Source organism: Neoarius graeffei, chromosome 23 (genome assembly GCF_027579695.1).
Source record: "Neoarius graeffei isolate fNeoGra1 chromosome 23, fNeoGra1.pri, whole genome shotgun sequence".
NCBI lineage: Eukaryota > Metazoa > Chordata > Actinopteri > Siluriformes > Ariidae > Neoarius > Neoarius graeffei.
Genome location: NC_083591.1, coordinates 27,940,879 through 27,966,207, shown reverse-complemented (window position 1 = coordinate 27,966,207; position 25,329 = coordinate 27,940,879). Strand labels below are relative to the sequence as shown.

The following is a 25,329-nucleotide window of genomic DNA, read 5'->3' as shown; positions in this document are numbered from 1 at the left end:
ACCTGCATGTCTTTGGACTGTGGGGGAAACCGGAGCACCCGGAGGAAACCCACGTGGACACGGGGAGAACATGCAAACTCCGCACAGAAAGGCCCTCGCCGGCCACGGGGCTCGAAGCTGGACCTTCTTGCTGTGAGGCGACAGCGCTAACCACTACACCACCGCTCCGCCCACACACATATATTTTACATTTACACCCATTAATCTTTTGGCAGCAGAGCAATACATAAAATCATGCAGATACAGGTCAACAGCTTCAGGTAATTTTCACATGAACCATCACAATAGGGGGAAAAGTAATCTCAGTGATTTTGACCGTGGCATGATTCTTGGTGCCTGATGAGATGGGTTGGAGTATTCCTAACTGCTGATCCCCTGGGATTTTCCCATACACAACAGCCTCTAGGGTTTACTCAGAATGGTGCAAAAAAGAAAAATACATCCAGTGGGCAGCAGAAATATATATATAATATCTTCTTCTCCACCAGCTCCTATTTGTAATTCCGTTGTGTTATTTTATTCTGCATCTATTAAGCAGAACCAAACATTATGAACCTCCATCAAATTTAGTGAATCATTGAGTATGGCTTATAATGTCAGAGAGTTCCTTTTATTTCCCATCCAGAATAAACGCATTACAAAAGGCACAACCACCTCCTGTGGGGTTAATTGGAACACATCTCTGCCGGGACTCGAACCCGGAGCCTCTGGATTAGAAGTCCAGCGCGCTATTCCATTGCGCCACAGAGACTGAGCCGGTTGACTCCCCGTACAACGTGCTCAAATTCTGAATTACCACGCGCATCCTCTGTTTTCACCAGCATCAGGACCATTGCATATTTTCTGATGTGTAATTCCAGGACTGGACGCTAGGATGCGCTGGATAACCAACTCAAAAGGCGCAATGGCGGACTACAGTCGGCATTCCGGTAAAAGCAGCACTGCAAAATGTTTTCTTTCGAACGTATATATTTAATGCATAGAGGCATCTGGGGGGTTTTCACTGGTAATCACCTTTCACCTTTTGGTCAGTACGTCCGGTTATTTTTTCGTTGAGGTGGTATGTTTATATTCTCAAATGTTCCCCAAAACGTTAGGGTTTCTTATGACGAGCCTGTCAAAAACTGGTTGGAATAGATTTGCTGTTTTTGGAAAGAAATATTAGGTAAGAGTGAAACACTGATTCCATATAAAAGTGGTTCCATATATCACACACAGCAACAGACAAAAATGAGATATAAATCAACATTAAATTTAGATTTAATGGGCGCGTGTGTGTATATAATTATACATATATTAGATTCATATTTTTTTTATATATATATATATATATATATATATATATATATATATATATATATACACACACATTATATATGAATCTAATATTTATATGTATAATTTTATGACAATACAGGCTACTAAGAAAAAAAAATAAAGAACACGACATTAATGAGAAACTGGAATTACAAATATCCAATATTTTACACTTTGGTAATCATGAATCAGACAAAAATAATTTTTTGGATACAGGCCATAGCCTACAGTACAGAGCATGTTAACTGTGGCCTTCATCAATACTTAATTACAGAGGAAATTTTCTGTATAAAAATTATAATAAAGCACCAATTTAAAGATAATCCTCATATGACTATTACTTAAATGACCATCGTTGATTAATCCAATATTCTGAAAGATCTGTATAATCACAATTAGAATGGTATAGTTTTTATATTTTTAAAAATAGTCCATTAAGCCCCAGTATTAATAACCCCATGGTAAAATTAATTGGTTGGTGGTAAATGCTACAGTGATGCCACAATTTAACTCCTAAGATTACATTTCTTGCTGCCTTAAATCTAAACCATTCTGATTCCAGGTTTGATGCTGAGTGCACATGGCAAGAAATGGTCAGCTCCTGAGCAGTTTGCAATGCATCTATTTATTACACTGGTGCTTGAAAGTTTGTGAACCCTTGAGAATTTCCTATATTTCTGCATAAATATGACCTAAAGCATAATCAGATTTTCATATAAATCCTAAAAGTAGATAAAGAGAATGCAGTTAAGCAAATGAGACAAAAAATATTATACTTGGTCATTTATTTATTGAGGAAAATGACCCAATATTGCATATCTGTGAGTGGCAAAAGTATGTGAACCCCTGCTTTCAGTATCTGGTGTGACCCCCTTGTGCAGCAATAACTGCAACTAAATCTTTCCAGTAACTGTTGATCAGTCCTGCACACTGGCTTGGAGGAATTTTATCCCATTCCTCTGTACAGAACAGCTTCAACTCTGGGATGATGATGGGTTTCCTCACACGAACTGCTCGCTTCAGGTCCTTCCACAACATTTCCATTGGATTAAGGTCAGGACTTTGACTTGGCCATTCCAAAACATGAACTTTATTCTTCTTTAACCATTCTTTGGTAGAACGACTTGTGTGCTTCGGGTCATTGTCTTGCTGCATGACCCACCTTCTCTTGAGATTCAGTTCATGGACAGATGTTCTGACATTTTCCTTTAGAATTTGCTGGTATAATTCAGAATTCATTGTTCCATCAATGACGGCAAGCCATCCTGACCCAGATGCAGCAAAACAGGCCCAAACCATGATACTACCACCACGTTTCACAGATGGGATAAGGTTCTTATGCTGGAATGCAGTGTTTTCCTTTCTTCAAACATAACACTTCTCATTTAAACCAAAAAGTTCTATTTAGGTCTCATCCATCCACAAAACATTTTTCCAATAGCCTTCTGGCTTGTCCATGTGATCTTTAACAAACTGCAGACGAGCAGCAATGTTCTTTTTGGAGAGCAGTGGCTTTCTACTTGCAACCCTGCCATGCACACCATTGTTGTTCAGTGTTCTCCTGATGGTGGACTCACGAACATTAGCCAATGTGAGAGAGGCTTTCAGTTGCTAAGAAGTTACCCTGGGGTCCTTTGTGATCTCGCCGACTATTACATGCTTTGCTCTTGGAGTGATCTTTGTTGGTTGACCACTCTTGGGGAGGTCTTGAATTTCCTCCATTTGTACACAATCTGTCTGCCTGTGGATTGGTGGAGTCCAAACTCTTTAGTGATAGGTTTTGTAACCTTTTCCAGCCTGATGAGCATCAACAACACTTTTTCTGAGGTCCTCGGAAATCTCCTTTGTTTGTACCATGATATATTTCCACAAACATGTGATGTGAAGATCGGACTTGGATAGATCCCTGTTCTTTAAAAAAAAAAAGGTGCCCACTCACACCTGATTGTCATCCTACTGATTGAAAACACCAGACTCTAATTTCACCTTCAAATTTACTACTAATCCTAGAGGTTCATATACTTTTGCCACTCACAGATGTTGCATGGTTTTCCTCAATAAACAAACGACCAAGTATAATATTTTTGTCTCATTTTTTAACTGGGTTCTCTTTATCTACTTCAAGGACTTAGGTGAAAATCTAATGTTTTAGGTCATATTTATGCAGAAATATAGAAAATTCTAAAGGGTTCACAAACTTTCAAGCACCACTGTATACACTGTGCTGCATTTGAATTACAGTGTGCGCGCGCGTGGACGTTTTTTTTGTTTTTTGCCCTTGAGAACCATACTTGTATAACCACCTTCAGCACATTCCTCTCCTTCAGGGTGAACTTCTCGGGCTGCTTTCAGTAGTACACTGAATATTTCCTTCAAAGACCTGTTAACACTTCCCACTCAGGGAACAAATAAGGTGTGACTTACTGCAGCAATAATTCAAATGAATTACAGAAATGAATGTTTCAGAATATGGCCATCAATACTTTGGCCACACCTTAGCACTAGTTAATAAACATTTAAACAGAAGCACAACACACTTCATATGTTGATAGATTTCTTAATTTACTTTATTAATGAGTCAGGGCCACAAGGAGCACCTACAGACAGACACCAACAAAAACCATGTCATTTTCCTTTTGTTTTTCTCCTCTACAAATTCACACACTGCTTTTCTTCTACATCAGGTTCAGAGTGCAGTCAAGGCAATGGAGGTGAGAATGGACAGACAGATGACAATGTAGCCAGAAGCGTAGACCTCAGGGATCTTAAAACCCTTCCCGACATCCCACATCTGAAATAAAAACAAAGATGAGAATATAAATTAAATGGAGGTCTTGAAATCCATTTTAAGATCATGCACACTGCTTACTGAAATAACCAGACAGTTCCCTCAAACAAAGTCTAAGTAATGGCATTTGTATACATACACTTTCATAAACTAGCAGAACAGGCTACAATTTATAATGTTAAATATACATTAATAAAATTGGAATTACATCAAGTACTTATAACTTTCCATACAGTTCCACAAGTTTTGTCAGCAGCTGTGTTGTGGTTGTAGAAAATGTCCAGATGTGTAAACACTTGTGATCATTTGGATTTGTTAAAAATTACTGTAATCCACAGTAGCTAGATAAATACATAAACCTCCCACAATGGTAAATGATGTGTTCCGAGATGTAAAAGCAAAAGTTCTTTGCTTCAGTAGGGTCCATTCCCCACAGTGTCAGTCAGCATTTACCACAGATAAAACACCATATCTCCATATTATGAGGAGTAATGGGTGAGTTTGCTGTGGCTCATCAGAAACAGACTGATTTCTTCCTCAGGCTATTCTAACTTGAACATGCGAGTCTAGGGTACATTTTTGATAAACATGTTTCTCAAAACATCAAATGTTTTGCTAAAACAAAAATACATTTCCAATCGATTACACAATTATATGAAATAACGTTCCTTTTTATAGCTAACAATGTAACAGTTTCTGAATACAAAGGAACCAATTTACTCACTGTGGTATGAGACAAGTGTGCTTGATTTTATCATGCAGTTTGCATATGGAGTTATTTTACTGCCAAAAGTTGAGAGCACAACAGTTTGTCAGCAGGATTCCTTCTTTCATATACACATGCACAACAATTTATCCTGCTCATGAAGTGATTATCTTTGCTCATGCACTGAACAGAATGCATCAGAAATTATGCTGCTCTCCCACGAATTTGAAAAGTATGTACTCCAGTTTGAATTCATCTTTCTTACTTTCAGATCTTTCATGCTGAAGCATTCAAGCTTCCTTACTCAGATTTTCAATGCAGAAACAGTACTATAAACTTAACCAATAACAAGGAATTTTGGGTTTCAACCAATTAAATGTGTTACTACTACACTAGGGCGGCACGGTGGTGTAGTGGTTAGTGCTGTCGCCTCACAGCAAGAAGGTCCGGGCTCGAGCCCCGTGGCCGGTGAAGGCTTTTCTGTGCGGAGTTTGCATGTTCTCCCCATGTCCGTGTGGGTTTCCTCCGGGTGCTCCGTTTTCCCCCACAGTCCAAAGACATGCAGGTTAGGTTAACTGGTGACTCTAAATTGACCGTAGGTGTGAAGGAGAGTGTGAATGGTTGTCTGTGTGTCGGCCCTGTGATGACCTGGCGACTTGTCCAGGCTACGTTTACACTAGACCGTATCTGTCTCGTTTTCTTCGCGGATGCACTGTCCGTTTACATTAAACCGCCTGGAAACGGGAATCCGCCAGCGTCCACGTATTCAATCCAGATCGTGTCAGCTCCGGTGCTGTGTAAACATTCAAAATACGCGGATACGCTGTGCTGAGCTCTAGCTGGCGTCTCATTGGACAACGTCACTGTGACATCCACCTTCCTGATTCGCTGGCGTTGGTCATGTGACGCGACTGCTGAAAAACGGCGCGGACTTCCTCCTTGTATCACCTTTCATTAAAGAGTATAAAAGTATGAAAATACTGCAAATACTGATGCAAATACTGCCCATTGTGTAGTTATGATTGTCTTTAGGCTTGCCATCCTTCCACTTGCAAGTAGTAAGTGATATGCGCTGGGATCTCGCACACAGCGGCTCAGTCCCGAATCGTGGCTTGTGCACTTCACTCGCGCGCTGTGTGAGCTGCGCAGGGCCGGAGTGCGCACCCTCCAGAGGGCACTCGCTGTTCAGGGCGGAGTGATTTGGAGTGCAGGATGCCTGCGGAGCCGAGCGTATCCACGTATTGGCGTTGCTGTGTGCACGGCTAACGGTTTTAGTGTAAACGCGAATCGTTTTAAGAACGTTAATCTGATGATCCGCTGATTCGACGTAATGTAAACGTAGCCCCAGGGTGTACCCTGCCTTTCGCCCGTAGTCAGCTGGGATGGGCTCCAGCTTGCCTGCGACCCTGTAGAACAGGATAAAGCGGCTAGAGATAATGAGATGAGAATGAGACTACTACACTACATTATCACTGGTATATGAAACTGTAAAGGAACCCATCCCACTCTGATGCTAAACTTGTGAATCAAGCAAGTAAAAGCCAGACCAAACTTCCACTCGTTTAAAAAGGACATTATATTTGGTTATCAGATATACACAGACTAATGATGTACGTATGTACCAACAGACACCATGAGTGGTGATCAAATATTCAGCAGTGTGTACAATTCATTGGGTGAAATAGTAATATAGACTGTATAGACAAGCATCTAAATACAGTGGTGCTTGAAAGTTTGTGAACCCTTTAGAATTTTCTATATTTCTACATAAATATGACCTAAAACATCAGGTTTTCACCCAAGTCCTAAAAGTAGATAAAAAGAACCCAGTTAAACAAATGAGACAAAAATATTATACTTGGTCATTTATTTATTGAGGAAAATGATCCAATATTACATATCTGTGAGTGGCAAAAGTTTGTAAACCTCTAGGATTAACAGTTAATTTAAAGGTGAAATTAGAATCAGGTGTTTTCAATCAATGGGACAATCAGGTGTGAGTGGGCACCCTGTTTTATTTAAAGAACAGGGATCTATCAAAGTCTGATCTTCACAACACGTTTGTGGAAGTGCATCATGGTACGAACAAAGGAGGTTTCTGAGGACCTCAGAAAAAGCATTGTTGATGCTCATCAGGCTGGAAAAGGTTACAAAACCATCTCTAAAGAGTTTGTACTCCACCAATCCAGTCAGACAGATTGTGTATAAATGGAGGAAATTCAAGACTATTGTTACAAAGATCACTCCAAGAGCAAGGCATGTAATAATCGGCGAGGTCACAAAGGACCCCAGGGTAACTTCTAAGCAACTAAAGGCCTCTCTCACATTGGCTAATGTTAATGTTCATGAGTCCACCATCAGGAGAACACTGAACAACAATGGGTGTGCATGCCAGGGTTGCAAGGAGAAAGCCACTGCTCTCCAAAAAGAACATTGCTGCTTGTCTGCAGTTTGCTAAAGATCACGTGGAGAAGCCAGAAGGTTATTGGAAAAATGTTTTGTGGACAGATGAGAGCAAAATAGAACTTTTTGGTTTAAATGAGAATGTTATGCTTGGAGAAAGGAAAACACTGCATTCCAGCATAAGAACCTTATCCCATCTGTGAAACACGGTGGTGATAGTATCATGGTTTGGGCCTGTTTTGCTGCATCTGGGCCAGGACGGCTTGTCATCAGTGATGAAACAATGAATTCTGAATTATACCAGCAAATTATAAAGGAAAATGTCAGAAAATCTGTCCATGAACTGAATCTCAAGAGAAGGTGGGTCATGCAGCAAGACAACGACCCTAAGCACAGAAGTCATTCTACCAAAGAATGGTTAAAGAATAAAGTTCATGTTTTGGAATGGCCAAGTCAAAGTCCTGACCTTAATCCAATCGAAATGTTGTGGAAGGACCTGAAGCGAGCAGTTCATGTGAGGAAACCCACCAACATCCCAGAGTTGAAGCTGTTCTGTACAGAGGAATGGGCTAAAATGCCTCCAAGCCAGTGTGCAGGCCTGATCAACAGTTACCGGAAACGTTTAGTTGCAGTTATTGCTGCACAAGGCGGTCAAACCAGATACTGAAAGCAAAGGTTCACATACTTTTGCCACTCACAGATATGTAATATTGGATCATTTTCCTCAATAAATAAATGACCAAGTATAATATTTTTATCTTATTTGTTTAACTGGGTTCTCTATCTACTTTTAGGACTTGTGTGAAAATTTGATGATATTTTAGGTCATATTTATGCAGAAATATAGAAAATTCTAAAGGGTTCACAAACTTTCAAGCACCACTGTAACACAGAAAAGAGTTTTGTAATTGCCAAGGATACAAGCCCTTTTGCAAATCATTTTTCATATGTCAGGCTCATGTCAATACTTGAACAAATTAGAAGAAAAGCAATAATGTTCCTTTTCATCTTCTATATGTTTAGAAACCCTAATTTCATTGAGATGCATGTTTGGTATTGAAAACAACCTGGATGCACCCACAGTCCATGAACTGGCACCTCTTGGATTACACTATCATTTGCTGTCGTGACATCCGAGATGTCATGATCATATGGGTCATGCATGGTGCTGAGTGTTGGACTGATCACAGGCTTGTCCAGACCATCCTTCAAGTAGTTCTCCGACCATCTGCAAGAAAGCAACCACCCAAACCTTGACTCAATGTTGCATCGATTGGGAACATCGACACCAGACAAGCTCTACGTGATGACCTTTGCAAAAGGCTTGACAATCTTCCCCCTATTGTGGATACAGACTTGGAAACCAACCTTCATGTGGAGGAACTGTGGAATTCAATCCTTGATGCTCTCCAAAGCTCATCCAAGGAAGTCCTTGGGTACTCCAAGAGGAAGAACCCATATTGGTTTGACAAAGCTGCAGATGAAATGCATCCCTTGCTGGAGGCCAGGAATGCTGCACACCAAGCCTCCTTGGTGAACCCAGCATCAAAGGTCCTCCTACAAGAATGGAAAAAGGCAAGGTCAACTACACAATGCAGGCTTCGTGAGATCCAGAAGAGATGATGGATCAACAAAGCTCAAGAAATCCAACATTTTGCTGACACCACCACCTACAAATTCTACACCATCAAAGGCATCTATGGCCCCACTCGGCGTATGGTGGCTCCCGCCCAATCCGCAGATGGTAGCACTCTTCTTAAGGACAAATAGGACATTCTAGACCAATGGGCAGAGCATTTTGGGGAACTGTTTAATAGAGTCAGCCCATCGGGCCCTACAGCTTTTGAAAAACTCAACACTCCCTCAAGTTTCTGAGCTGGATGAATGTCCCACCCTTGATGAAGTCTGATATGCTGTCCATATGCTGTCCATTCCCTGAAATACAAGAAAGCTCCTGGTGGAGACACGATACCCGGTGAAGTGTGCAGTGGACCTTACTTTTTCATGAAACTCACCGACTTTTCACTTTGCTGGAAGCAGTGCACCATCCCCGATACATGGAAACACTCCACCATTGTCACCATCTACAAGAAGGGGGGGCCACTCCAACTGTGGCAATAGTCGAGGCATCTCTCTGTTGGATGTTGCAAGAAAGACACTCACCCGAGTTATGCTCCACTGTCTCATCTGACATGTTGCTGACAGAGTACTTCCGGAGTCGCAGACTGGATTCCACTTTGAGTACAGCACCATTGATATGATCATCTCCCATCAGCTTTTGGAAAAAGCAAGAGAACATCAAAAGGATATCACGTTTGCCTTCATTGGCCTGCACAAAGCATTGGATACTGTGAACCACAAGATGCTCTGGAACCTTCTATACAAGTTGGGTTGCCCTCCAAAATTCCTCACCATTCTTCGTCAGTTCCATGATGGAATGACTGCAAAGGTCCTTGTCAGTGGGGAAACGTCCTCTGCATTCAAAGTCATGGTCGGCGTGAAGCAAGGATGCATCATCACTCTAGTACTCTTCACTGTCTACCTTGCTGGCATCACCCTTCTCTCCAGAAATGCACTCAATGCGCACGACAGCGTACAAATCCGTTACCGCTTGGATGGTAACCTTCAACTTTCGGCGTCTCTCAGCCCACACGAAGACCTCTACGATGACAATCATTGAACTCCAATATGCTGATGACGCTGCTGGCATATCCCTCCATCCTGCAGGCCTTCAAAGGACTGTTCCGTCCCTTCAAACAGCCTATACATGGATGGGACTAACCGTCAAGGTCATGAAGACTCGGACCCTGCAGTCTTCACTGTTCCACAATGAGCCCCCAATGATCATCACAATCGACAATGCAGTACTGGAGAACACAAGTGCTTTCACGTACTTCGGTAGCATTCTCTCTGATGACGTCTCATTGAATGAAGAAAAGATTACCTCCCGTATCAGGCATGCTTCTTCAGCATTTGGCCGCCCCCGTAAATGTGTCTTCATGAACCACAACCTCTGCATCTGCACAAAGGTCGCGGTCTATCATGCAGTCTGCATCTCAACCCTTCTCTATGGATGTGAAGCCAGGATGTTGTACAGGAAGCAAATCAAGTCCCTTGAAGCCTTCCATATGCATTGCCTCCAACGCATCCTTGGAGTGACTTGGGAGGACAGGATCCCCCACACGCAGATCCTCAGCAAGGCTAACTCCACAAGCGTGAAGTCATTGATCCTCCATCGTGTCCTCTGATGGACTGGATATGTCATCCAAATGCCCCGAATGGTCCTCTATGGAGAACTCACAGAAGGGACCCGCTCCTGTGGAAGCCCTAAGAAGCATTGGAAGGACTTCTTGAAGTGGTCCCTGCAGTTGTGCAACATCCCTCCTGTCGACCTTGAGATCCTCGCCAACGACTGTGTGAAATGAAAGCAGATGGTGTCCCAGGGAGTCCACCACTTTGAGGAAGAACAGACCAGGCTGAGGGAGGAGAAACAGGCCCAGCAACACCTTCGGCAATTCCTTCCCTCTGCTCCCGCACCTGGTCCCTTCGCCTGTCGCCGTTGTCCCAGGATCAGGCTTCTTGCTCATGAGTGGGCACATGAGAGACGGCGACAGACCGCAACAACCCTAACAGCAACAAGACCTGGGAAGGCAAAGATGACAATGAAGAGGAGAACATCATCGTCGAATATCAACAGACAGACAGCCATAAGTAAGCAAAGTTATCGGTATTGTGGGGCTGGGGCTTTAGGCACACTAGATCCATTACATTCTTAGGAATGCAATGGATTTGAAGTCAGATTAAATAAAGGAAAAAAAAGCATAAATAAAACCTGTATATGTACCTGCTGAAAGAGTTATTGGAGAAAATCAACCATACTTTTAAATGTATTCACCTAGTTGCTCTGATTGATTTGTATGCATGTTTCCTTTTCTTTTACATTCCATCCTTTTAATTTTGGACTGCAGAGCTTTCTTATCTGATTTCAGAGTTAGGCAGTTATCACACTGTAAATTAGAGGAACGAGGTATAACTTGATGACAATGGCTGTCTTGTAAAGTCTGGAGTGAGAGTTGCAAAAGTACTTGAATGAGAGACTGGAATTGTAAAAATATTTTACAGCTGCAGAGATACAGTGATTTTAGTAAAAATCAATAACGGTAATTGTGCGCCGACCCCCCCCACACACCTAACGTAGCACAAAATAGAAAGGGTCTACATGGTCCTAATTGGGACCATTACAACCAGAAAAGGTTGTAGTTTTATGAGCAACTTACAGTTAAGTCAAAATGATTAGTCCCCATGAAATTTTGGAACTTTACTATAAAATTCTCCCCAAAATTTGTAACACTGATGTAATTTTAAAATATCAACCATTCACAAGTGTTATTCCGTAGTATCTGGTGCATTTTGGAATGCAAGATTAATATTTAAGTATCCTTAATCTTAAATATAGTGAAAAATGGGGTGGTCAAAATTATTAGCTCCCATGAAATTTTCTTGCTTTTAAAAACAAAACAACCAGACTGTCAGCTTTCAAGCCACACCTGTGCAGTCAATTAGTTCCCAGACAACACCTGAACATACAAATCAGCATTGATTGTTACTTAATGGACTTGAAGGAACAGGCCTAGAGGCAGTTGAACACATTTGAGAGGGATCTGCATTTAAAGCCATGCCGAAGACAAAAGAAATCACTCTGGACCTCAGAAAGAAAATAGCTGAGGCCCATACCAAGAGGGAAGGCTATAGATAGTTTTCACTGACGTCACGGCATCCCGGGGAACGCCCCCCAGCCGCCATCTTGGTGGGCAAACAAAACGGACCATCGCCACTACCGGCCACGTTGTCTCGGACGAATTTATTAAGTTATATAGTCAGTTTTCTAAAATAAAGAACAATGTCGGCAAAATCAAGCAAACAGAAGTATATGGATACATTGGACGACATCTCACGACAACGGTATGCAGCCAAACTGGCCTTGATTGGGGGAATTGACCCCTACGAAGTGGACAAAGAAGCATTTTCCAGTGACTATGCAGGGCTGCCATCCATATCGTACCTTGATATTGTGAACTATTTCGTAAATACTAAAAGCGCCTACACACTTGATAACCTCAAAGCATACAAGTCGCTGGAGTCATACAATTATTTTGTCTGTGGCTGGGTCCGTGAAGTCCGCCATATAAAAACCAGTGAGAGCTGTGTCCTAATTACAGCCAAGGCATGTAAACATTGGAATTTTAGAGCTCTCAACACTGCATATAAATATGTGTGTGTATAATATCGAGTTGATTTAAGACAAATGTTTTTCAAAAATGACCCTTGCGTGAGCAATATTAGTGTACATTACAATGTAAACGTACACTCAGCGGTTCCAGTTAGGCATTCTCTAGAGATTGTTTACACGATGTTTTGGTTTCCAAAAACAAACTTAAACACAATTGATTGTTTATTTAAACAACTTACCACTTATAAAATGATCGGAGCAGACTCTGCTGTGTTTGGAAGGCTGAAAATCCTTGCGGTTGATTCTCGCAAGCCATAGATTTCTCCTTTGTATGCTGAGTTTCTTTGTTTGCTCACCTTCGTGCTCCCGTACAGTGAGAATTCCATAAAAGCTCCGCTTGATATCATCATCTGACCTATTACGACAGCCGTGAATACAACAAGTCTGCACCATTGCTAGCTTTAAATAGTAGCAATGTAACTATAAATGTAAATAATATATAAATGAATGTAACTCGCGCGCTACAATGTGTGCTCAGTGACCCGCATGGTAAGCTGGCCCACCAAGATGGCCGCCACCAGGGAATCCCCGACTCTGTGACATCATGTGAAAACTATCTATACTGTCATTTCTAGACGCTTCAGTCTCTAGAACAGCTGTGCGATGCATCATTGCAAAGTACAAGGAGTTCCATTTTGTGTGTAACAAACCTGGGCATGGACGAAAATGCAAATTCTCAATCCCAAAAGAGAAAAATCATCAGGGATATTGGCAAGAATCCCTGCACATCCACCAAAATGATTGTTGCTGACCTTGCCTCTTCTGGGGTTGAGGTCTCAAAGAAGACAGTAGCAAGGGCTCTTCATCATGGAGGGCTCCGAGGTCATTGCCCAAGAAAAACCCCATTACTCCAAAAGTGACATCTCAAAGCCAGACTGAACTTTGCCCATGCACATTTGAAAGTTAAAGGTGAGTTTTGGAAGTCTGTCCTTTGGTCTGATGAGACTAAACTGGAGCTGTTTGGGCACATGGATTTTGCCTTTGTTTGGCGAAAGAAGGGCGAGGCCTACAACCCCAAAAATACAGTTCCCACAGTGAAACATGGTGGTAAGAGCATCATGTTATGGGGCTGTTTTGCTGCCTCAGGCACAGGGAGCCTTGTTCGGGTGCATGGGATCATGAAAAAGGAAGATTATGTTGACATTTTGAGGGATAACATCAAGACATCTGCTCGTAGTCTAGGCTTAGGTCGCTGCTGGGTCTTTTCAGCATGATAAATGACCCAAAGCACACATCAAAAGTGGTCTAAAACTTCCTAAAGGACACCAAAATCAAGGTCCTAGAGTGGCCTGCACAGAACCCAGACCTCAATCCCATTGAGAATCTATGGCACACACTGAAAACAAAAGTCCATGCCCAAAAACCATGCAATTTGGACCAGCTGGAGCTCTTTGCCAAGGAGGAATAGGGCAAAATACCTACAGAGACATGTGCCAACCTTGTAAAAGACTATCCAAAGAGGTTGAGGTCAGTTGTGGCACAGAAAGGGTACACTATTGACTATTGTCAGAGGGCTAATAATTTTGACCATGTCATTTTTCTGTTTTCTTGTTACAAGTCAGAGCATGAATAAAATATCAAACTTAGTGGTCATTCTGTCTTTTCTCTTTTGGAATCATATAAACTATACACATTTTTGGAAATTGTCATTTTCATGGATAAACAAAAGGGTTATGTCTGATTTCACAAAAGGGGCTAATAATTTTGACCTTAACTGTAGTTTTGGAGGTTAACCCTAACACATTCCTGGCTGCTATGCACTCGCTGAACTGTCTTGTCTTCTTTGTCCATCGGAATGATGAAGACCATCGAGTCAAACCTTTGCTTGGGGGATGGGGTTAATTGTGGGTGCGCAGGTGGCTAATGAGGCCAATCTGAGCTCTGAAGAGGCGAGGGCAGCGTGGGCACAGGATGGCGGCGGCAGATGCTGGAGTGGCGTTGGCTTTTCTTGTTTGCCTCTGAACTTCATGTGCTTTTGCCCCTCGCTTGACCACCGCCTGCCAGCTGTCCCTATCCTGCACCATCTGCTCCCAACCGTTTGGGTCAATGCCGAATGCCTTGAGGGAAGCTTTCAGCTTGTCCTTGAAGCATTTTTTCTGGCCTCCTTGGGAGCGCTTGCCGTGTGACAGTTCCCCGCAGGGCAGCTTCTTGGGGATGCGGTGGTCGGCCATGCGCACGACGTGTCCTGCCCATCGTAGCTGCGACTGCATCAGGATGGTGTGGATGCTGGGTAGATCGGCCTGGGCGAGCACCTCGGTGTCCAGGATCATCTCCTGCCAGCTGATGCCGAGGATTTTCCGAAGGCAGGTGGTGTGGAAGTGACTGAGCTTCCTTTCATGGCGCCGGTACACTGTCCAGGTCTCGCACCCATAGAGAAGAGCAGTGAGGACTATGGCACAGTAGACTTCGATCTTCGTTTCCTCGGAGATACCCCTCCGGGTCCACACGTTTTTAGTCTACCAAATGCGGCACTCGCTTTGGCAAGTCTGGCATTCATCTTGTCGTCCATGACAACGGACCTGGAGAGGGTGCTGCCGAGGTACGTGAACTTGTCAACCACGTTTAGTCTTTGCCCGTTGATGGTAATGTTGGGTTCGATGTAGGGTCTCCCTGGTGCTGGCTGGTGCATGACTTCTGTCTTCTTTGTGCTGATGGTTAAGCCGAAGTTGTTGCAGGCCTCAGCGAACTTGTCGACACTACATTGCATGTCAGCTTCTGTGGTAGCGTTAAGGGCGCAGTCATTGGCAAACAGAAGTTCATTGATTGACTTCACCTTGGTTTTTTGCTTGGAGCCTCCTGAGGTTGAAGATTGAGCTGTCGGTATGATATCGATCCCGGCATCTGAACCAGTGAATGCATCCGATAGCATCACTGAAAACATCATACTGAAGAGCGTGGGAGCCAGGACACATCCCTGTTTTACACCGTTGGTGATAGGGAATGGTTCAGATGTTTCTCTGCAGTCCTGGACTCTGGCCAGCATGCCATCGTGCAGTTGTCGAATGATGAACTTGCTGGGGCAGCCGTATTTCGCCATGATTCTCCAGAGGCCGTCCCTGCTTACAGTATCAAAGGCCTTGGTCAGATCGACGTAGGTTGAGTACAAGGAGACATTCTGCTCCTGGCACTTCTCCTGGAGTTGCCTCGCAGCAAAAACCATGTCGATGGTCCCGCGATTCTTCCGGAAGCCACACTGACTTTCTGGCAGAAGTCCCTGCTCAAGGTGGAAGTTGAGCCGGTTCAGGAGGACTCTGGCCAGGATCTTGCCTGCGATGGCCAGTAGGGAGATTCCACGATGGTTGTCGCAGGCTTGGCGGTTTCCCTTTCTCTTGTATATGTGGATGATCAAGGCATCTTTGAAATCTTGCAGTACTGCATCCTTCGCCCATATTATCTGGACGAGATTGAGAAGCTTGTCTGTCAGTGCTGAGCCACCCTCCTTGTAAAGTTCGGCTGGGATGGAGTCAGATCCAGGTGCTTTGCTGCTAGACAGCTGACGAATGGCCTTCTGAATCTCCTCCAGAGTAGGGACAGCATCGAGTGTCTCATTCACTGGGATCTGCGGTAGTCTTGCAATGGCTTCGTCGTTGATGGTGGACGGTCTGTTTAGGACGCTGTCAAAGCGTTTGGCCCACCGCTCGAGGATTTTGTCCTTCTCTGTGATGAGCGTGGTCCCATCTGTGCTGAGCAGGGGGAATGATCCCAAGCTGCTGGGACCGTAGACTTCTTTCAGGCTGTTGTAGAAGTTTCTCATGTCATTCATGTCGGCATAGCCTTGGATCTTGCCAGCTTTTGCATTCAGCCAGGAGTCTTGCATCACGCGCAGTTTGAGTTGTATATTACTGCGTATGCTCCGCAAGGCATCTTTCTTTGCTATTGACTTGGGGTCGTGGAGACGCTCTTTGTCGGCGGCACGTTTCTTCTCGAGAAGGTCCTTGATCTCAGTGTGATTCTCATCGAACCAGTCCTTGTGCTTCCTGGCAGGTGGCCCTAGGCACTCCATGGCTGTGTTGTACACAATGTCATGGAGAGTGGTCCACGCCACTTCAACGTCCTCCTCATCAAGTATGGGGGCATCTAACTGCTCCTCCAAAGTGTCAGCAAACGACTGCTTGGTGAAGCTGTCTTTCAGCTTGTTGATGTTAACATACTTTGGCGCCTTGGTGCCCTGGGGTCTTCTCTTGGGTTGCATTTGGATGCTGAGTTTGGAGACAAATGAGGCAGTGGTCCGTCCAGCACTCTGCACCGCACATAGCCTTTGTGATCCTCACATCTTGTCTGTCCCTCCTTCTGACGTTGACGTAAATCAATCAGATGCCAATGCTTAGAGCGGGGGTGCATCCATGATGTCTTGTTGCGAGTGGGTAGGTGGATGGTGGTGTTCGTGATCAGGAGGCCATGTTCAGCACAGGCCTGGAGGAGCAGGAGGCTGTTGCCCTTTCCTATTCCATGCTTGCCAATCATGCCTTCCCAGGAGATGCTGTCACATCCAACTCTTGCATTGAAGTCACCAAGAATGAGAAGCTTGTCTGCAGCAGGAACAGTGGAGATGATGGCACTAAGGTTCACATAGAACCTGTACTTGATCTCGTCTGGGTTGGTCATGGTGGGGGCATAGCAGCTCACGATGGTGGCGAACTTCTTGCCGTAGGATAGGGGAAGTCGCATGGTCATAAGACGGTCGTTCACCCCTTTCGGGGGATGAGCTAGTTTGCCGACAATTGATGTCTTTATGGCAAATCCAACTCCACGGCTCTCTTCGGGTGCCCGTCCGCTCCAGAAAAAGGAATAACCTGAGCTCCTCTCTGTCAGTTCTCCCTCGTCTGCCACCCTGGTCTCACTAAGGGCGGCAATGTCGATGTTGTATCTGGCGAGTTCATGGGCAATGAGCGCTGTGCATCTTTGTGGTCTGTTTGAGTCGACCCGGTCTAGAAGCGTGCGGATGTTCCATGCGGCGATGTTCAGAGGAACTATCTTGATTTTCTTCTTGTTGTTTCGACCGCATTGAATGGGGTCCCTGCTGACTGCGGTAAGCCGGCCAAGGAGGCATGGAGCAGGCAATGTTTGGGGCACCTTTTCTAGCCCCTTCCTTGTGCCGGGGAGGTGAGCAGTGCTGTCCTAAAAAGGGCTGCTCAGTCACTCAGACGGCTGCCGGACTCCACTTCTGCTCCAGTCAGTGAAGAACGACCACTAGGCCTGAGTCGCCTGTGTGCAGGTCCGCGACTATGACTGCCAGTGTACCCACACCTGTCGCTTCGCCACTCACCCATTGCCACAGGGCTTGTTAATGAGGGATGACTGATGACTTGCATGGGACTTTGTTTAAAGTGAAGGAGGGTTGCGCAGCGCCAACCTCACTCTCTCGTCCCGAGGAACCTGGTCCAGCAGTAAGACAGGGTCAGGACAGCTGGGGACCCATCAGGATGTAGGAGCTGCCGGAAGGTGACGGGTACATCAGTCAACCACCTACAGGGCTCCACTCCTGATTTTCTGTCGGGGTTTACTCCGCTAGCCCCAAGGCCGACCTGCAAGGCAGCAGGAGACTCGTGGAGGGCGGGGTAGTCCGTTTCCCATACAGATGCAACACATCTGCCCACTGCCCATGAGGGTGACTCGCTCCCCCCCCCAATCTTCTCCCCCCCCCCAATCTGTCCCTCTGAGTTACATGTTGGTCCTGGGATTGAGATGCTGGCCTCTTCTGCTCCTCGGACCTGCTTGATCCACCCTGGTGCCCTGTGTCTGGTCGGAGTTTTATCGCATCGCTCCTGTGAAGGACGGCCCCATGAGGACAGTTGAGGGTTATACCTGGAGGATGCTCTGGACTCTTGCAGTAATGCTTTTATGGCTGAGGACTACAGTTGACTTGCTAACTTTAGGACTGCAGTTATCATGAACAGTTTTGCACTCAAGTTTCCATCAATGAGGAGTTTATAACATCAACGAAACTGTCTTCATGTTAAAGTCATGCTGTCTGTTGTTGCCCAAATGAGGATGGGTTCCCTTTTGAGTCTGGTTCCTCTCGAGGTTTCTTCCTCATGTCGTCTGAGGGAGTTTTTCCTTGCCACCGTCGCCACAGGCTTGCTCATTGGGGATAGATTAGGGATAAAATTAGCTCATGTTTTAAGTCATTCAAATTCTGTAAAGCTGCTTTGCGACAATGTTTATTGTTAAAAGCGCTGTACAAATAAACTTGACTTGGTTGCACACAATGCATATGGCGCAACGAGTCACCCGCTTCTGCTGGCTCCAGTGCTGAAAGTGAAAGCAAGTGCCTAACACAAGCTTGACACTGTGCGGTGAGCTCTTTGGGATGGCGCTTCTAACTTATGTTTCCAGATTGTAGGAACTGCTCCATGTACCAGACATTACTCAGATCTGTCTACGTGAATTTGCCTCACAAATTTTCAAAATGTATGGAGCAGACACCAAACCGTCCTGTCCGTACAAATCTAACCCATTCATTCCATAAGTGTCCTGCTGAATTTGGGCTATAATGGATCAAATTTCCGTTTTTTTTTTTAATAAACCAGCTACACTTGAACAACACCGCTCTTAGGAAGCATGTTTTGGAATACAAATAATAATAACAATTAAAAACTTGCTACACTTTGCAAAGCAGATGAAGCCAGAATTGCCACGAACTTTCAAGCGTTGCACATACGTATGAGGTCGCTTCCTTTGAATTAACAATTACTTACCAGTAATGCATTCATGTAATGACAGACTCAAAGAGCTGAACTTTACCAGCTAAATAGAACATGTTTCTGGTCTCGTATTAAAACACAATCTAGACAGTAAACTATTTAACATGTCTAGTTTTATAAGATATAATTTCCAAGGGTGATGTCATTTTTGTAAGACTAGCACTTTAAATGATTTTGTTCGTTTTTATTCACTGAGAAAAGTGATTTTTTTTTTTGATGGCAAGAACTGCACTGCTATGACAATGGACACTTTACAGTGGACATCAGTATCAATACTATGTATGTGTTATCCAGCGATTGAGATTTAGTCAGTCAGTCTATTTATTTGCATATTTTGTTGTCAATAAAAATCACATAGTTTCCAGAAAATTTCTGATTAGATTTTTAGAATTAGAAGCTTATCACATATACCTTACAGCATAGTGAAGTTCTTTCTCTGCATTTAACCCATCTGAAGTAGTGAGCATGCACGCACATGCGTGCACAGCAGTGGCACACAGGGATTATTATTTTAATTAGAAGCCTTTATTTGATTGCTCCATGTTACTGTAGGAAACGGTGTACTAGTGATCCGGTTACATCATAAGCAGATATCCGGTTTCAGTGCAAATGGCTGTAGCCATATAAACCTGTTTTTAGCAATATCATAACTTTTAAAATGGATAAATTGTTATAAAGTTTTATTTTTTATTTAAACGTGTGTGTGTGTGGGGGGGGGCCTCAGGGCACTTGCTATGATGGGCAAACAGTGTTTATTTTTGGGTTTTGTTTGATGAAGTTTGAATCTGTACATGCATTTTAGTATGAGAAAAATCATAAGCCATTAAAATGAGTGGAATAAGGCTCACTGACTACATTATCAAATGTTTAACTTCTAGCAATATACTTACTGATCAAATGCAAAATCACTTTTTTAAAAATATGTTTGCAACCTTTTGCACACACTTCAAAAACCAGCAAGAAACACAGGTGACTCTCTCATAATGCAATGAATGTTGACAGTCCAGTTTATTTTTTCCTGTTCTGATCAACGGTGTTTGGAAAATTGGTGTAAAGATTAGGTTTTACTGACCACACCAACTTTATAACTGAATCCTATTAACTTGCAATGCAAATTGAGACACATTCATTCAGTTCCTCAGACTATTTTTAAGCATGCCTTGAAAAGAATATAATGTTCTGCAGCACATAACACTAATTGCTAAATGAAAGCAGCTACTACTGTCATCATTAATCATTTAACTTACTGGCTAACAAGTTCACAGAGAATGTACCTACTACTCTTACTTCGGCGTTAGAGTACACGTGCATTAAGGTCATAATATTTCCATAAGCTCGTGATGGCAATAAAATTAAAATAAATTTTTAAAAACAACTTTTTAAAAGATATGTTTTGGCATATCTTATCCCATCTTCTGTTTAATGAGGGCTCATTAAACTGGAGATAGCATAAGATATGCCAAAACATATCTTTTAAAAAGCTGTTTGGCGTTTTTTTTTTTTTAATTTCGGTCATAATATTAGGGAAAATCAATCCACTACACATTAAAAGGCTCAGTTTCCATGTTTACTCATTTTCCTTTAATGACAACCCTCCACTGCTCGTTTATGTCAAACATGTGCACTCTGTGCTGGAAGCAACTTATCTCCATTCAGAGGCACTAGGCAACCTGCACCTAGGCCACTAGGTGCGTGTGTGTATGTGCATGGTGCTCTGCGATGGACTGGCATCCCTTCCAGGGGGTATTTTTGCCTCACACAAAGTATTACCCAAGATAGGCTCCAGATTCACTGCAAACTTCACCAGGATAAAAATACTAACTTAAAAGTGAATGAGTAATATAATGACCCAGTGGCTATGGAAGTGGGGTGACAATTGATGTGGAAGGTGCCAGTTCAACCTGCAAAGGATTTAAAAAAAAAAACCACCACACACACACCACATACTCCACCCCTGATTGAACAGTTGTCATTTTACAGCATCACTGCTGCCACACATGCACCTAAGTCAGAAAGAACTGTTTTATATGTACAGTGTACAAGCACCTGCTGTGGTAGGGCGACTTTGATAGTTGTAATGTTGCATGTGTGTGTTTACCAGGTGGCGAATGCCATTGTAAGTGTGGTAGGCCACTGGGAAGGACAGGGCGAATTTGGCTGTGGTGATGAGGGCTGGACCCACAGAGAACGAGTGGACTAGGTCCAGGTAGTAAGGAAAACTGCCTGGCAACACTAGCGCAGCAGCCGCAAAAGCAGAAATACCTGACCAAAATAGGAAATATCAAATCCACTTAGATTATTTACACAGCAATAATACTGTTAACACTGAACAAAATCACACCACACTAAGCAGTTATAGGTCACCTTCTTAGCATTAACTGGTTTAACAGACAACTCCAGACAAAGATTTACAGGACACTAGATTTGAAATAATACCAGTCAATAAAATATATTTTCAGCCTAGCCAAATGACAGAGCATGACTGGGCAGTGCGATCAATGACTGGTTTAACAGTTAGTTTTAACAGTTAGTTTTAATTAAAGAAATGTTTAGTGAATATGTCTTTCCTGTATTTGAAATAAGCCAACCGATAGCATCCATTTTCAACATAGAGAACATATTTTACACATTCTGGCAAAGTAAAATCAGGAAGTATTTTCTTGATGGAATTATAGTTCATTAGTGTGACAAGTAAAATGAAATATTTCCTGTCATATTGATTAGAGGACAGTTTGTATGTATGCATGCATGCATGTATTACCTGCACTGAGCCCTACGCCTGTTCCTCTGTGAGTGATTGACATCATCATGGGGACTGACCACCTGCAAGGCACAGTTACCATAGTAACACCAGCTCCTGTCATATAGTCACCATAACGACAAAATCCACATGCAATTCATATGACAAAACAATTACAACCTTGTTAAAATTGTCATGGATGGAAGGTTGAAAATTAAAATGCCAGAAATACTCTCTTTTTATGCGTTTGAATAACTGCCAACATCTAATGAATGCCAGACTGGCTGTTAAAAGTTGTAAGGAGGTGGAATGTGAATAGGAAGATTGCATTATGAAGATCAGGGTTGCTAAAAACATTTTGTAGCCAGGGACCCCTTTAAATGTGAGAGGGGGGAGGGGAGAAAGAAGGGGGGAAAAAAAAAAAGGAGTTTGACACCCCCCAGTACAGATGATTTGTTTTACAAACATAATCCAAGGAGTCAAATATTAGGACATAATTTAAAAGTGACTATGGAGCCAGTGAGCTTTTCTTGTCACACCACTCACTTTATATGCAAACTTTTAGGCACATTCTCATCTCAAATTTCTCCTTCCGAGTCACTATCGCAGTTCACTGGCTGAGTTAAAGGGTTATGAATGGAGAGGCAAGGACTTCTTTGTCTGTTCCCAATGTTACCAGTGTAGTGTTGTCAGTGTCCACCCACTGACTCGCTATGTTTTCTAAATCTTCACCATTCAGTTCATTTATGGTGTTACAAATCACTGATGTCACGCCACAGTCTGGGCAGGGGGTATAAAAACGCCGCCGGTGCACTTTAACTAGGTATTAAGTTTAGTGACATCAGCAGTCATTTTGTCCTTTTATCGATCCTTGGATCACTGCTCTTGATAACTTAGTGAGCCACACCCAAGCTAGGCTAGTTAAGCCTTTGTTTTATTGCACCAACAAGTATTGCTAACTTGACTGCAGACTTGATTACTTATTGTTTGTCTCTGGTGAGAAGAGGAGCGCATGGCTCAGTGTGACATGCAAGTAGGCGAATGACAGATGTAATTGCAGGACGTGTGTTTATTTACAAACAGGCATGCAAACAGTTCAAAAACATAAGGTGTTCAAATTCACGTAGGGTCATGAAACAGACAATGGTCACGTGAGGCACAAACAGAATGGCGGCGGCAGAGATGAAAGGCAGAGTCCAAATACACAAAAATTCAAAACCAAAAAGGCAATACACAGATACAAGGCTTAGTTATGTGAGGCACTAGGTCCAGTGTGTATACTTTGCCAGGTCTGCGTGTTCAGAAAGTCCTTATAATTGCACGTTGTGATTGTGCTCTAATCTGGAACAGGTGCAAAGTACTGTAACTAGTCCTAATGGTGCTGCACACAGATGTGAAAGTTTTTTTTTTTTGAAAGACTCTATGTGAGGTCATCCACGAATGCCCTAATTCACTACAGAATCCATTCCAGGCTGTCAGTGGATTTTACAGGGGCTGGAACAACTGGTGAGGTGGGCCAGGATGTCTTTTAAACCAGCCAAATCAAGATCTATGGTGCTTAGGAAAGGCAAGGTGGAGAACAAATACTGATTCAGCATCTCAGGCACAGTCATCCCAACCATCTCAGAGAAGCCGGTCGAGAGCTTGGGCAAGGTTTTTGATCCAAGATGCACTGTGTTGGATGGCTGGCTGAAAATGGTGGACAAGTCTGGCCTTACTGGGAAGTTCAAAGCCTGGACCTACCAGCATGGCATACTTCCCAGAATCCTGTGGCCTCTCCTGGTTTATTCGGTCCCACTTAACGGTTGAGAGCTTAGAGAGGAAGGTCAGTGACTACCTCCAAAGATGGCCAAAGAGCCTGAGCAGCATTGCACTCTACGGACACAAACTGCAACTGCCCTTCAAATCCTTGGAAGAATTATTCAAGGTAGCAAAAGCCAGAGAAGTGGTGCAGTATAGAGACTCACGTGATCCGAGGGTGGTGAACACAGGGATCCAAGTGAGGACTGGCAGAAAGTGGAGAGCACAGGATATGTTTCAGGAGGCAGAGGTAAGGCTGCGCCACAGGAGGTTGGTGGGAGTGGTTGCTCAAGGCTGAGCTGGCCTAGGATCCTTCCTGACCACTCAAATGAACACCGTCACCTAGTCTAGGAGGAACTGAGCGCAACAGTGGAGTAGATAAAATCCTGCAGGACAGTGGGGATGAAGAAGCAGGAAGCATGGACAAGATGGGAGGATGCGGCTGAGAAGAAAGTGACCTGGGCTGAGCTCTGGAAAGTTGAGCCTCACCACATCAAATTTTTCATCCAGGCAGTGTACAATGTACTCCCAAGTCCAGCAAACCTGCACACATGGGGCATTGCAGAGTCACCAGCATGCCCTCTGTGTTCCAAGTGAGGAACCCTGGAACACATCCTCAGTTGCTGCAAAAAGGCACTTGGAGAGGGAAGGTACCAATGGAGGCATGATCAGGTCCTGAAGTCCATCACTGAAGCCAACAGCACAAGACTTGATTTGGCCAAGGGGTACAAACCCTCCAAGAAGACCATTACTTTTGTCAGAATGGGAGAGCAGCCCAATCCTACCAAAAGAACAGCATCAGCAGGCATCCTTACCTTGGCACAGGACTGGCAGCTGTTGGTTGACATTGGACAACAGCTGAAGTTCTCCAACCACATCACAGCTACCACCATGTGACCAGACACTGTCCTAGTGTCTGAGTCAACCAAGCAAGCTGTGATGCTGGAGCTGACCGTTCCATGGGAAGATCGCTTGGAAGAAGCTTTCGAAAAGAAGCTCTCAAAGTACATGGAGCTGGTTAACATCTATCAGCAGGCTGGATGGAGAGCAAGGTGTTTCCCAGTGGAAGTAGGGTACAGAGAATTTGCAGCTCATTCCCTAGTTGGAGCCTTTAGCAATCTGGGCATTGTAGGAGAGGGGAAAAGGAGAGCCATTCACAGTATTACCAATGCAGCAGAGAGAGCCTCAAGATGGCTGTGGTTCAAAAGAGGAGAGCCATGGAGCCAGTAGCCAGCCACCTGGACACAAGCTGGGGTCTGATCAGCCCTGACTGGGCCACCTGGAGGAGGGTGTATGATGTTGAAAGACCTGAAACACCCAGTGATTCCAGGAATGTGAATGTGAGGATGTGTCCAGAGGCAGCATCGGAAGATGCATGTTCACAGCTGACTCACTGTCATTCAAAGCAGGGGACACCAACTTTATTATATGCAAGAGTTCATAGTAAAACAGTGCGTTACAGCAGGGTCACAGTGTACGCATATTGAGAGTTAACAGCAATGACTTCCAAATGCAAATGCCACACATGAAATCAATTCAAGACCTTTTATCTGCTTACATGTAAGTGAAATGATGCAACAT

General features: G+C 43.7%; 1 protein-coding gene and 1 non-coding gene across 10 annotated transcripts in view; both read right to left on the bottom strand.

Moving 5' to 3' along the window:
* Nucleotides 1–677: 677 nt before the first annotated feature.
* trnar-ucu (transfer RNA arginine (anticodon UCU)) lies at nucleotides 678–751 on the bottom strand. The gene has a single exon. It is a non-coding gene; the product is annotated as a tRNA-Arg (tRNA).
* A 3,111-nt stretch (nucleotides 752–3,862) lies between these two features.
* Nucleotides 3,863–25,329, bottom strand: part of sdhc (succinate dehydrogenase complex, subunit C, integral membrane protein) — a 443,337-nt gene continuing 421,870 nt past the window's right edge. For 3 of the 9 annotated variants that reach the window (XM_060906019.1, XM_060906018.1, XM_060906015.1), the window contains exons 4-6: nucleotides 21,970–22,031; nucleotides 21,307–21,470; nucleotides 3,863–4,108 (exon numbers count right to left, since the gene is read on the bottom strand). In XM_060906019.1, the coding sequence (XP_060762002.1) occupies nucleotides 4,004–4,108; nucleotides 21,307–21,470; nucleotides 21,970–22,031 (331 nt within the window). In that variant the 3' untranslated portion in view covers nucleotides 3,863–4,003. Of the gene's footprint in view, nucleotides 4,109–8,055; nucleotides 8,443–8,582; nucleotides 8,772–9,229; nucleotides 18,118–21,306; nucleotides 21,471–21,969; nucleotides 22,032–25,329 lie in introns of those variants that run through there. The other 6 variants (XM_060906014.1, XM_060906016.1, XM_060906012.1 and 3 more) reach the window with 6 other exon arrangements.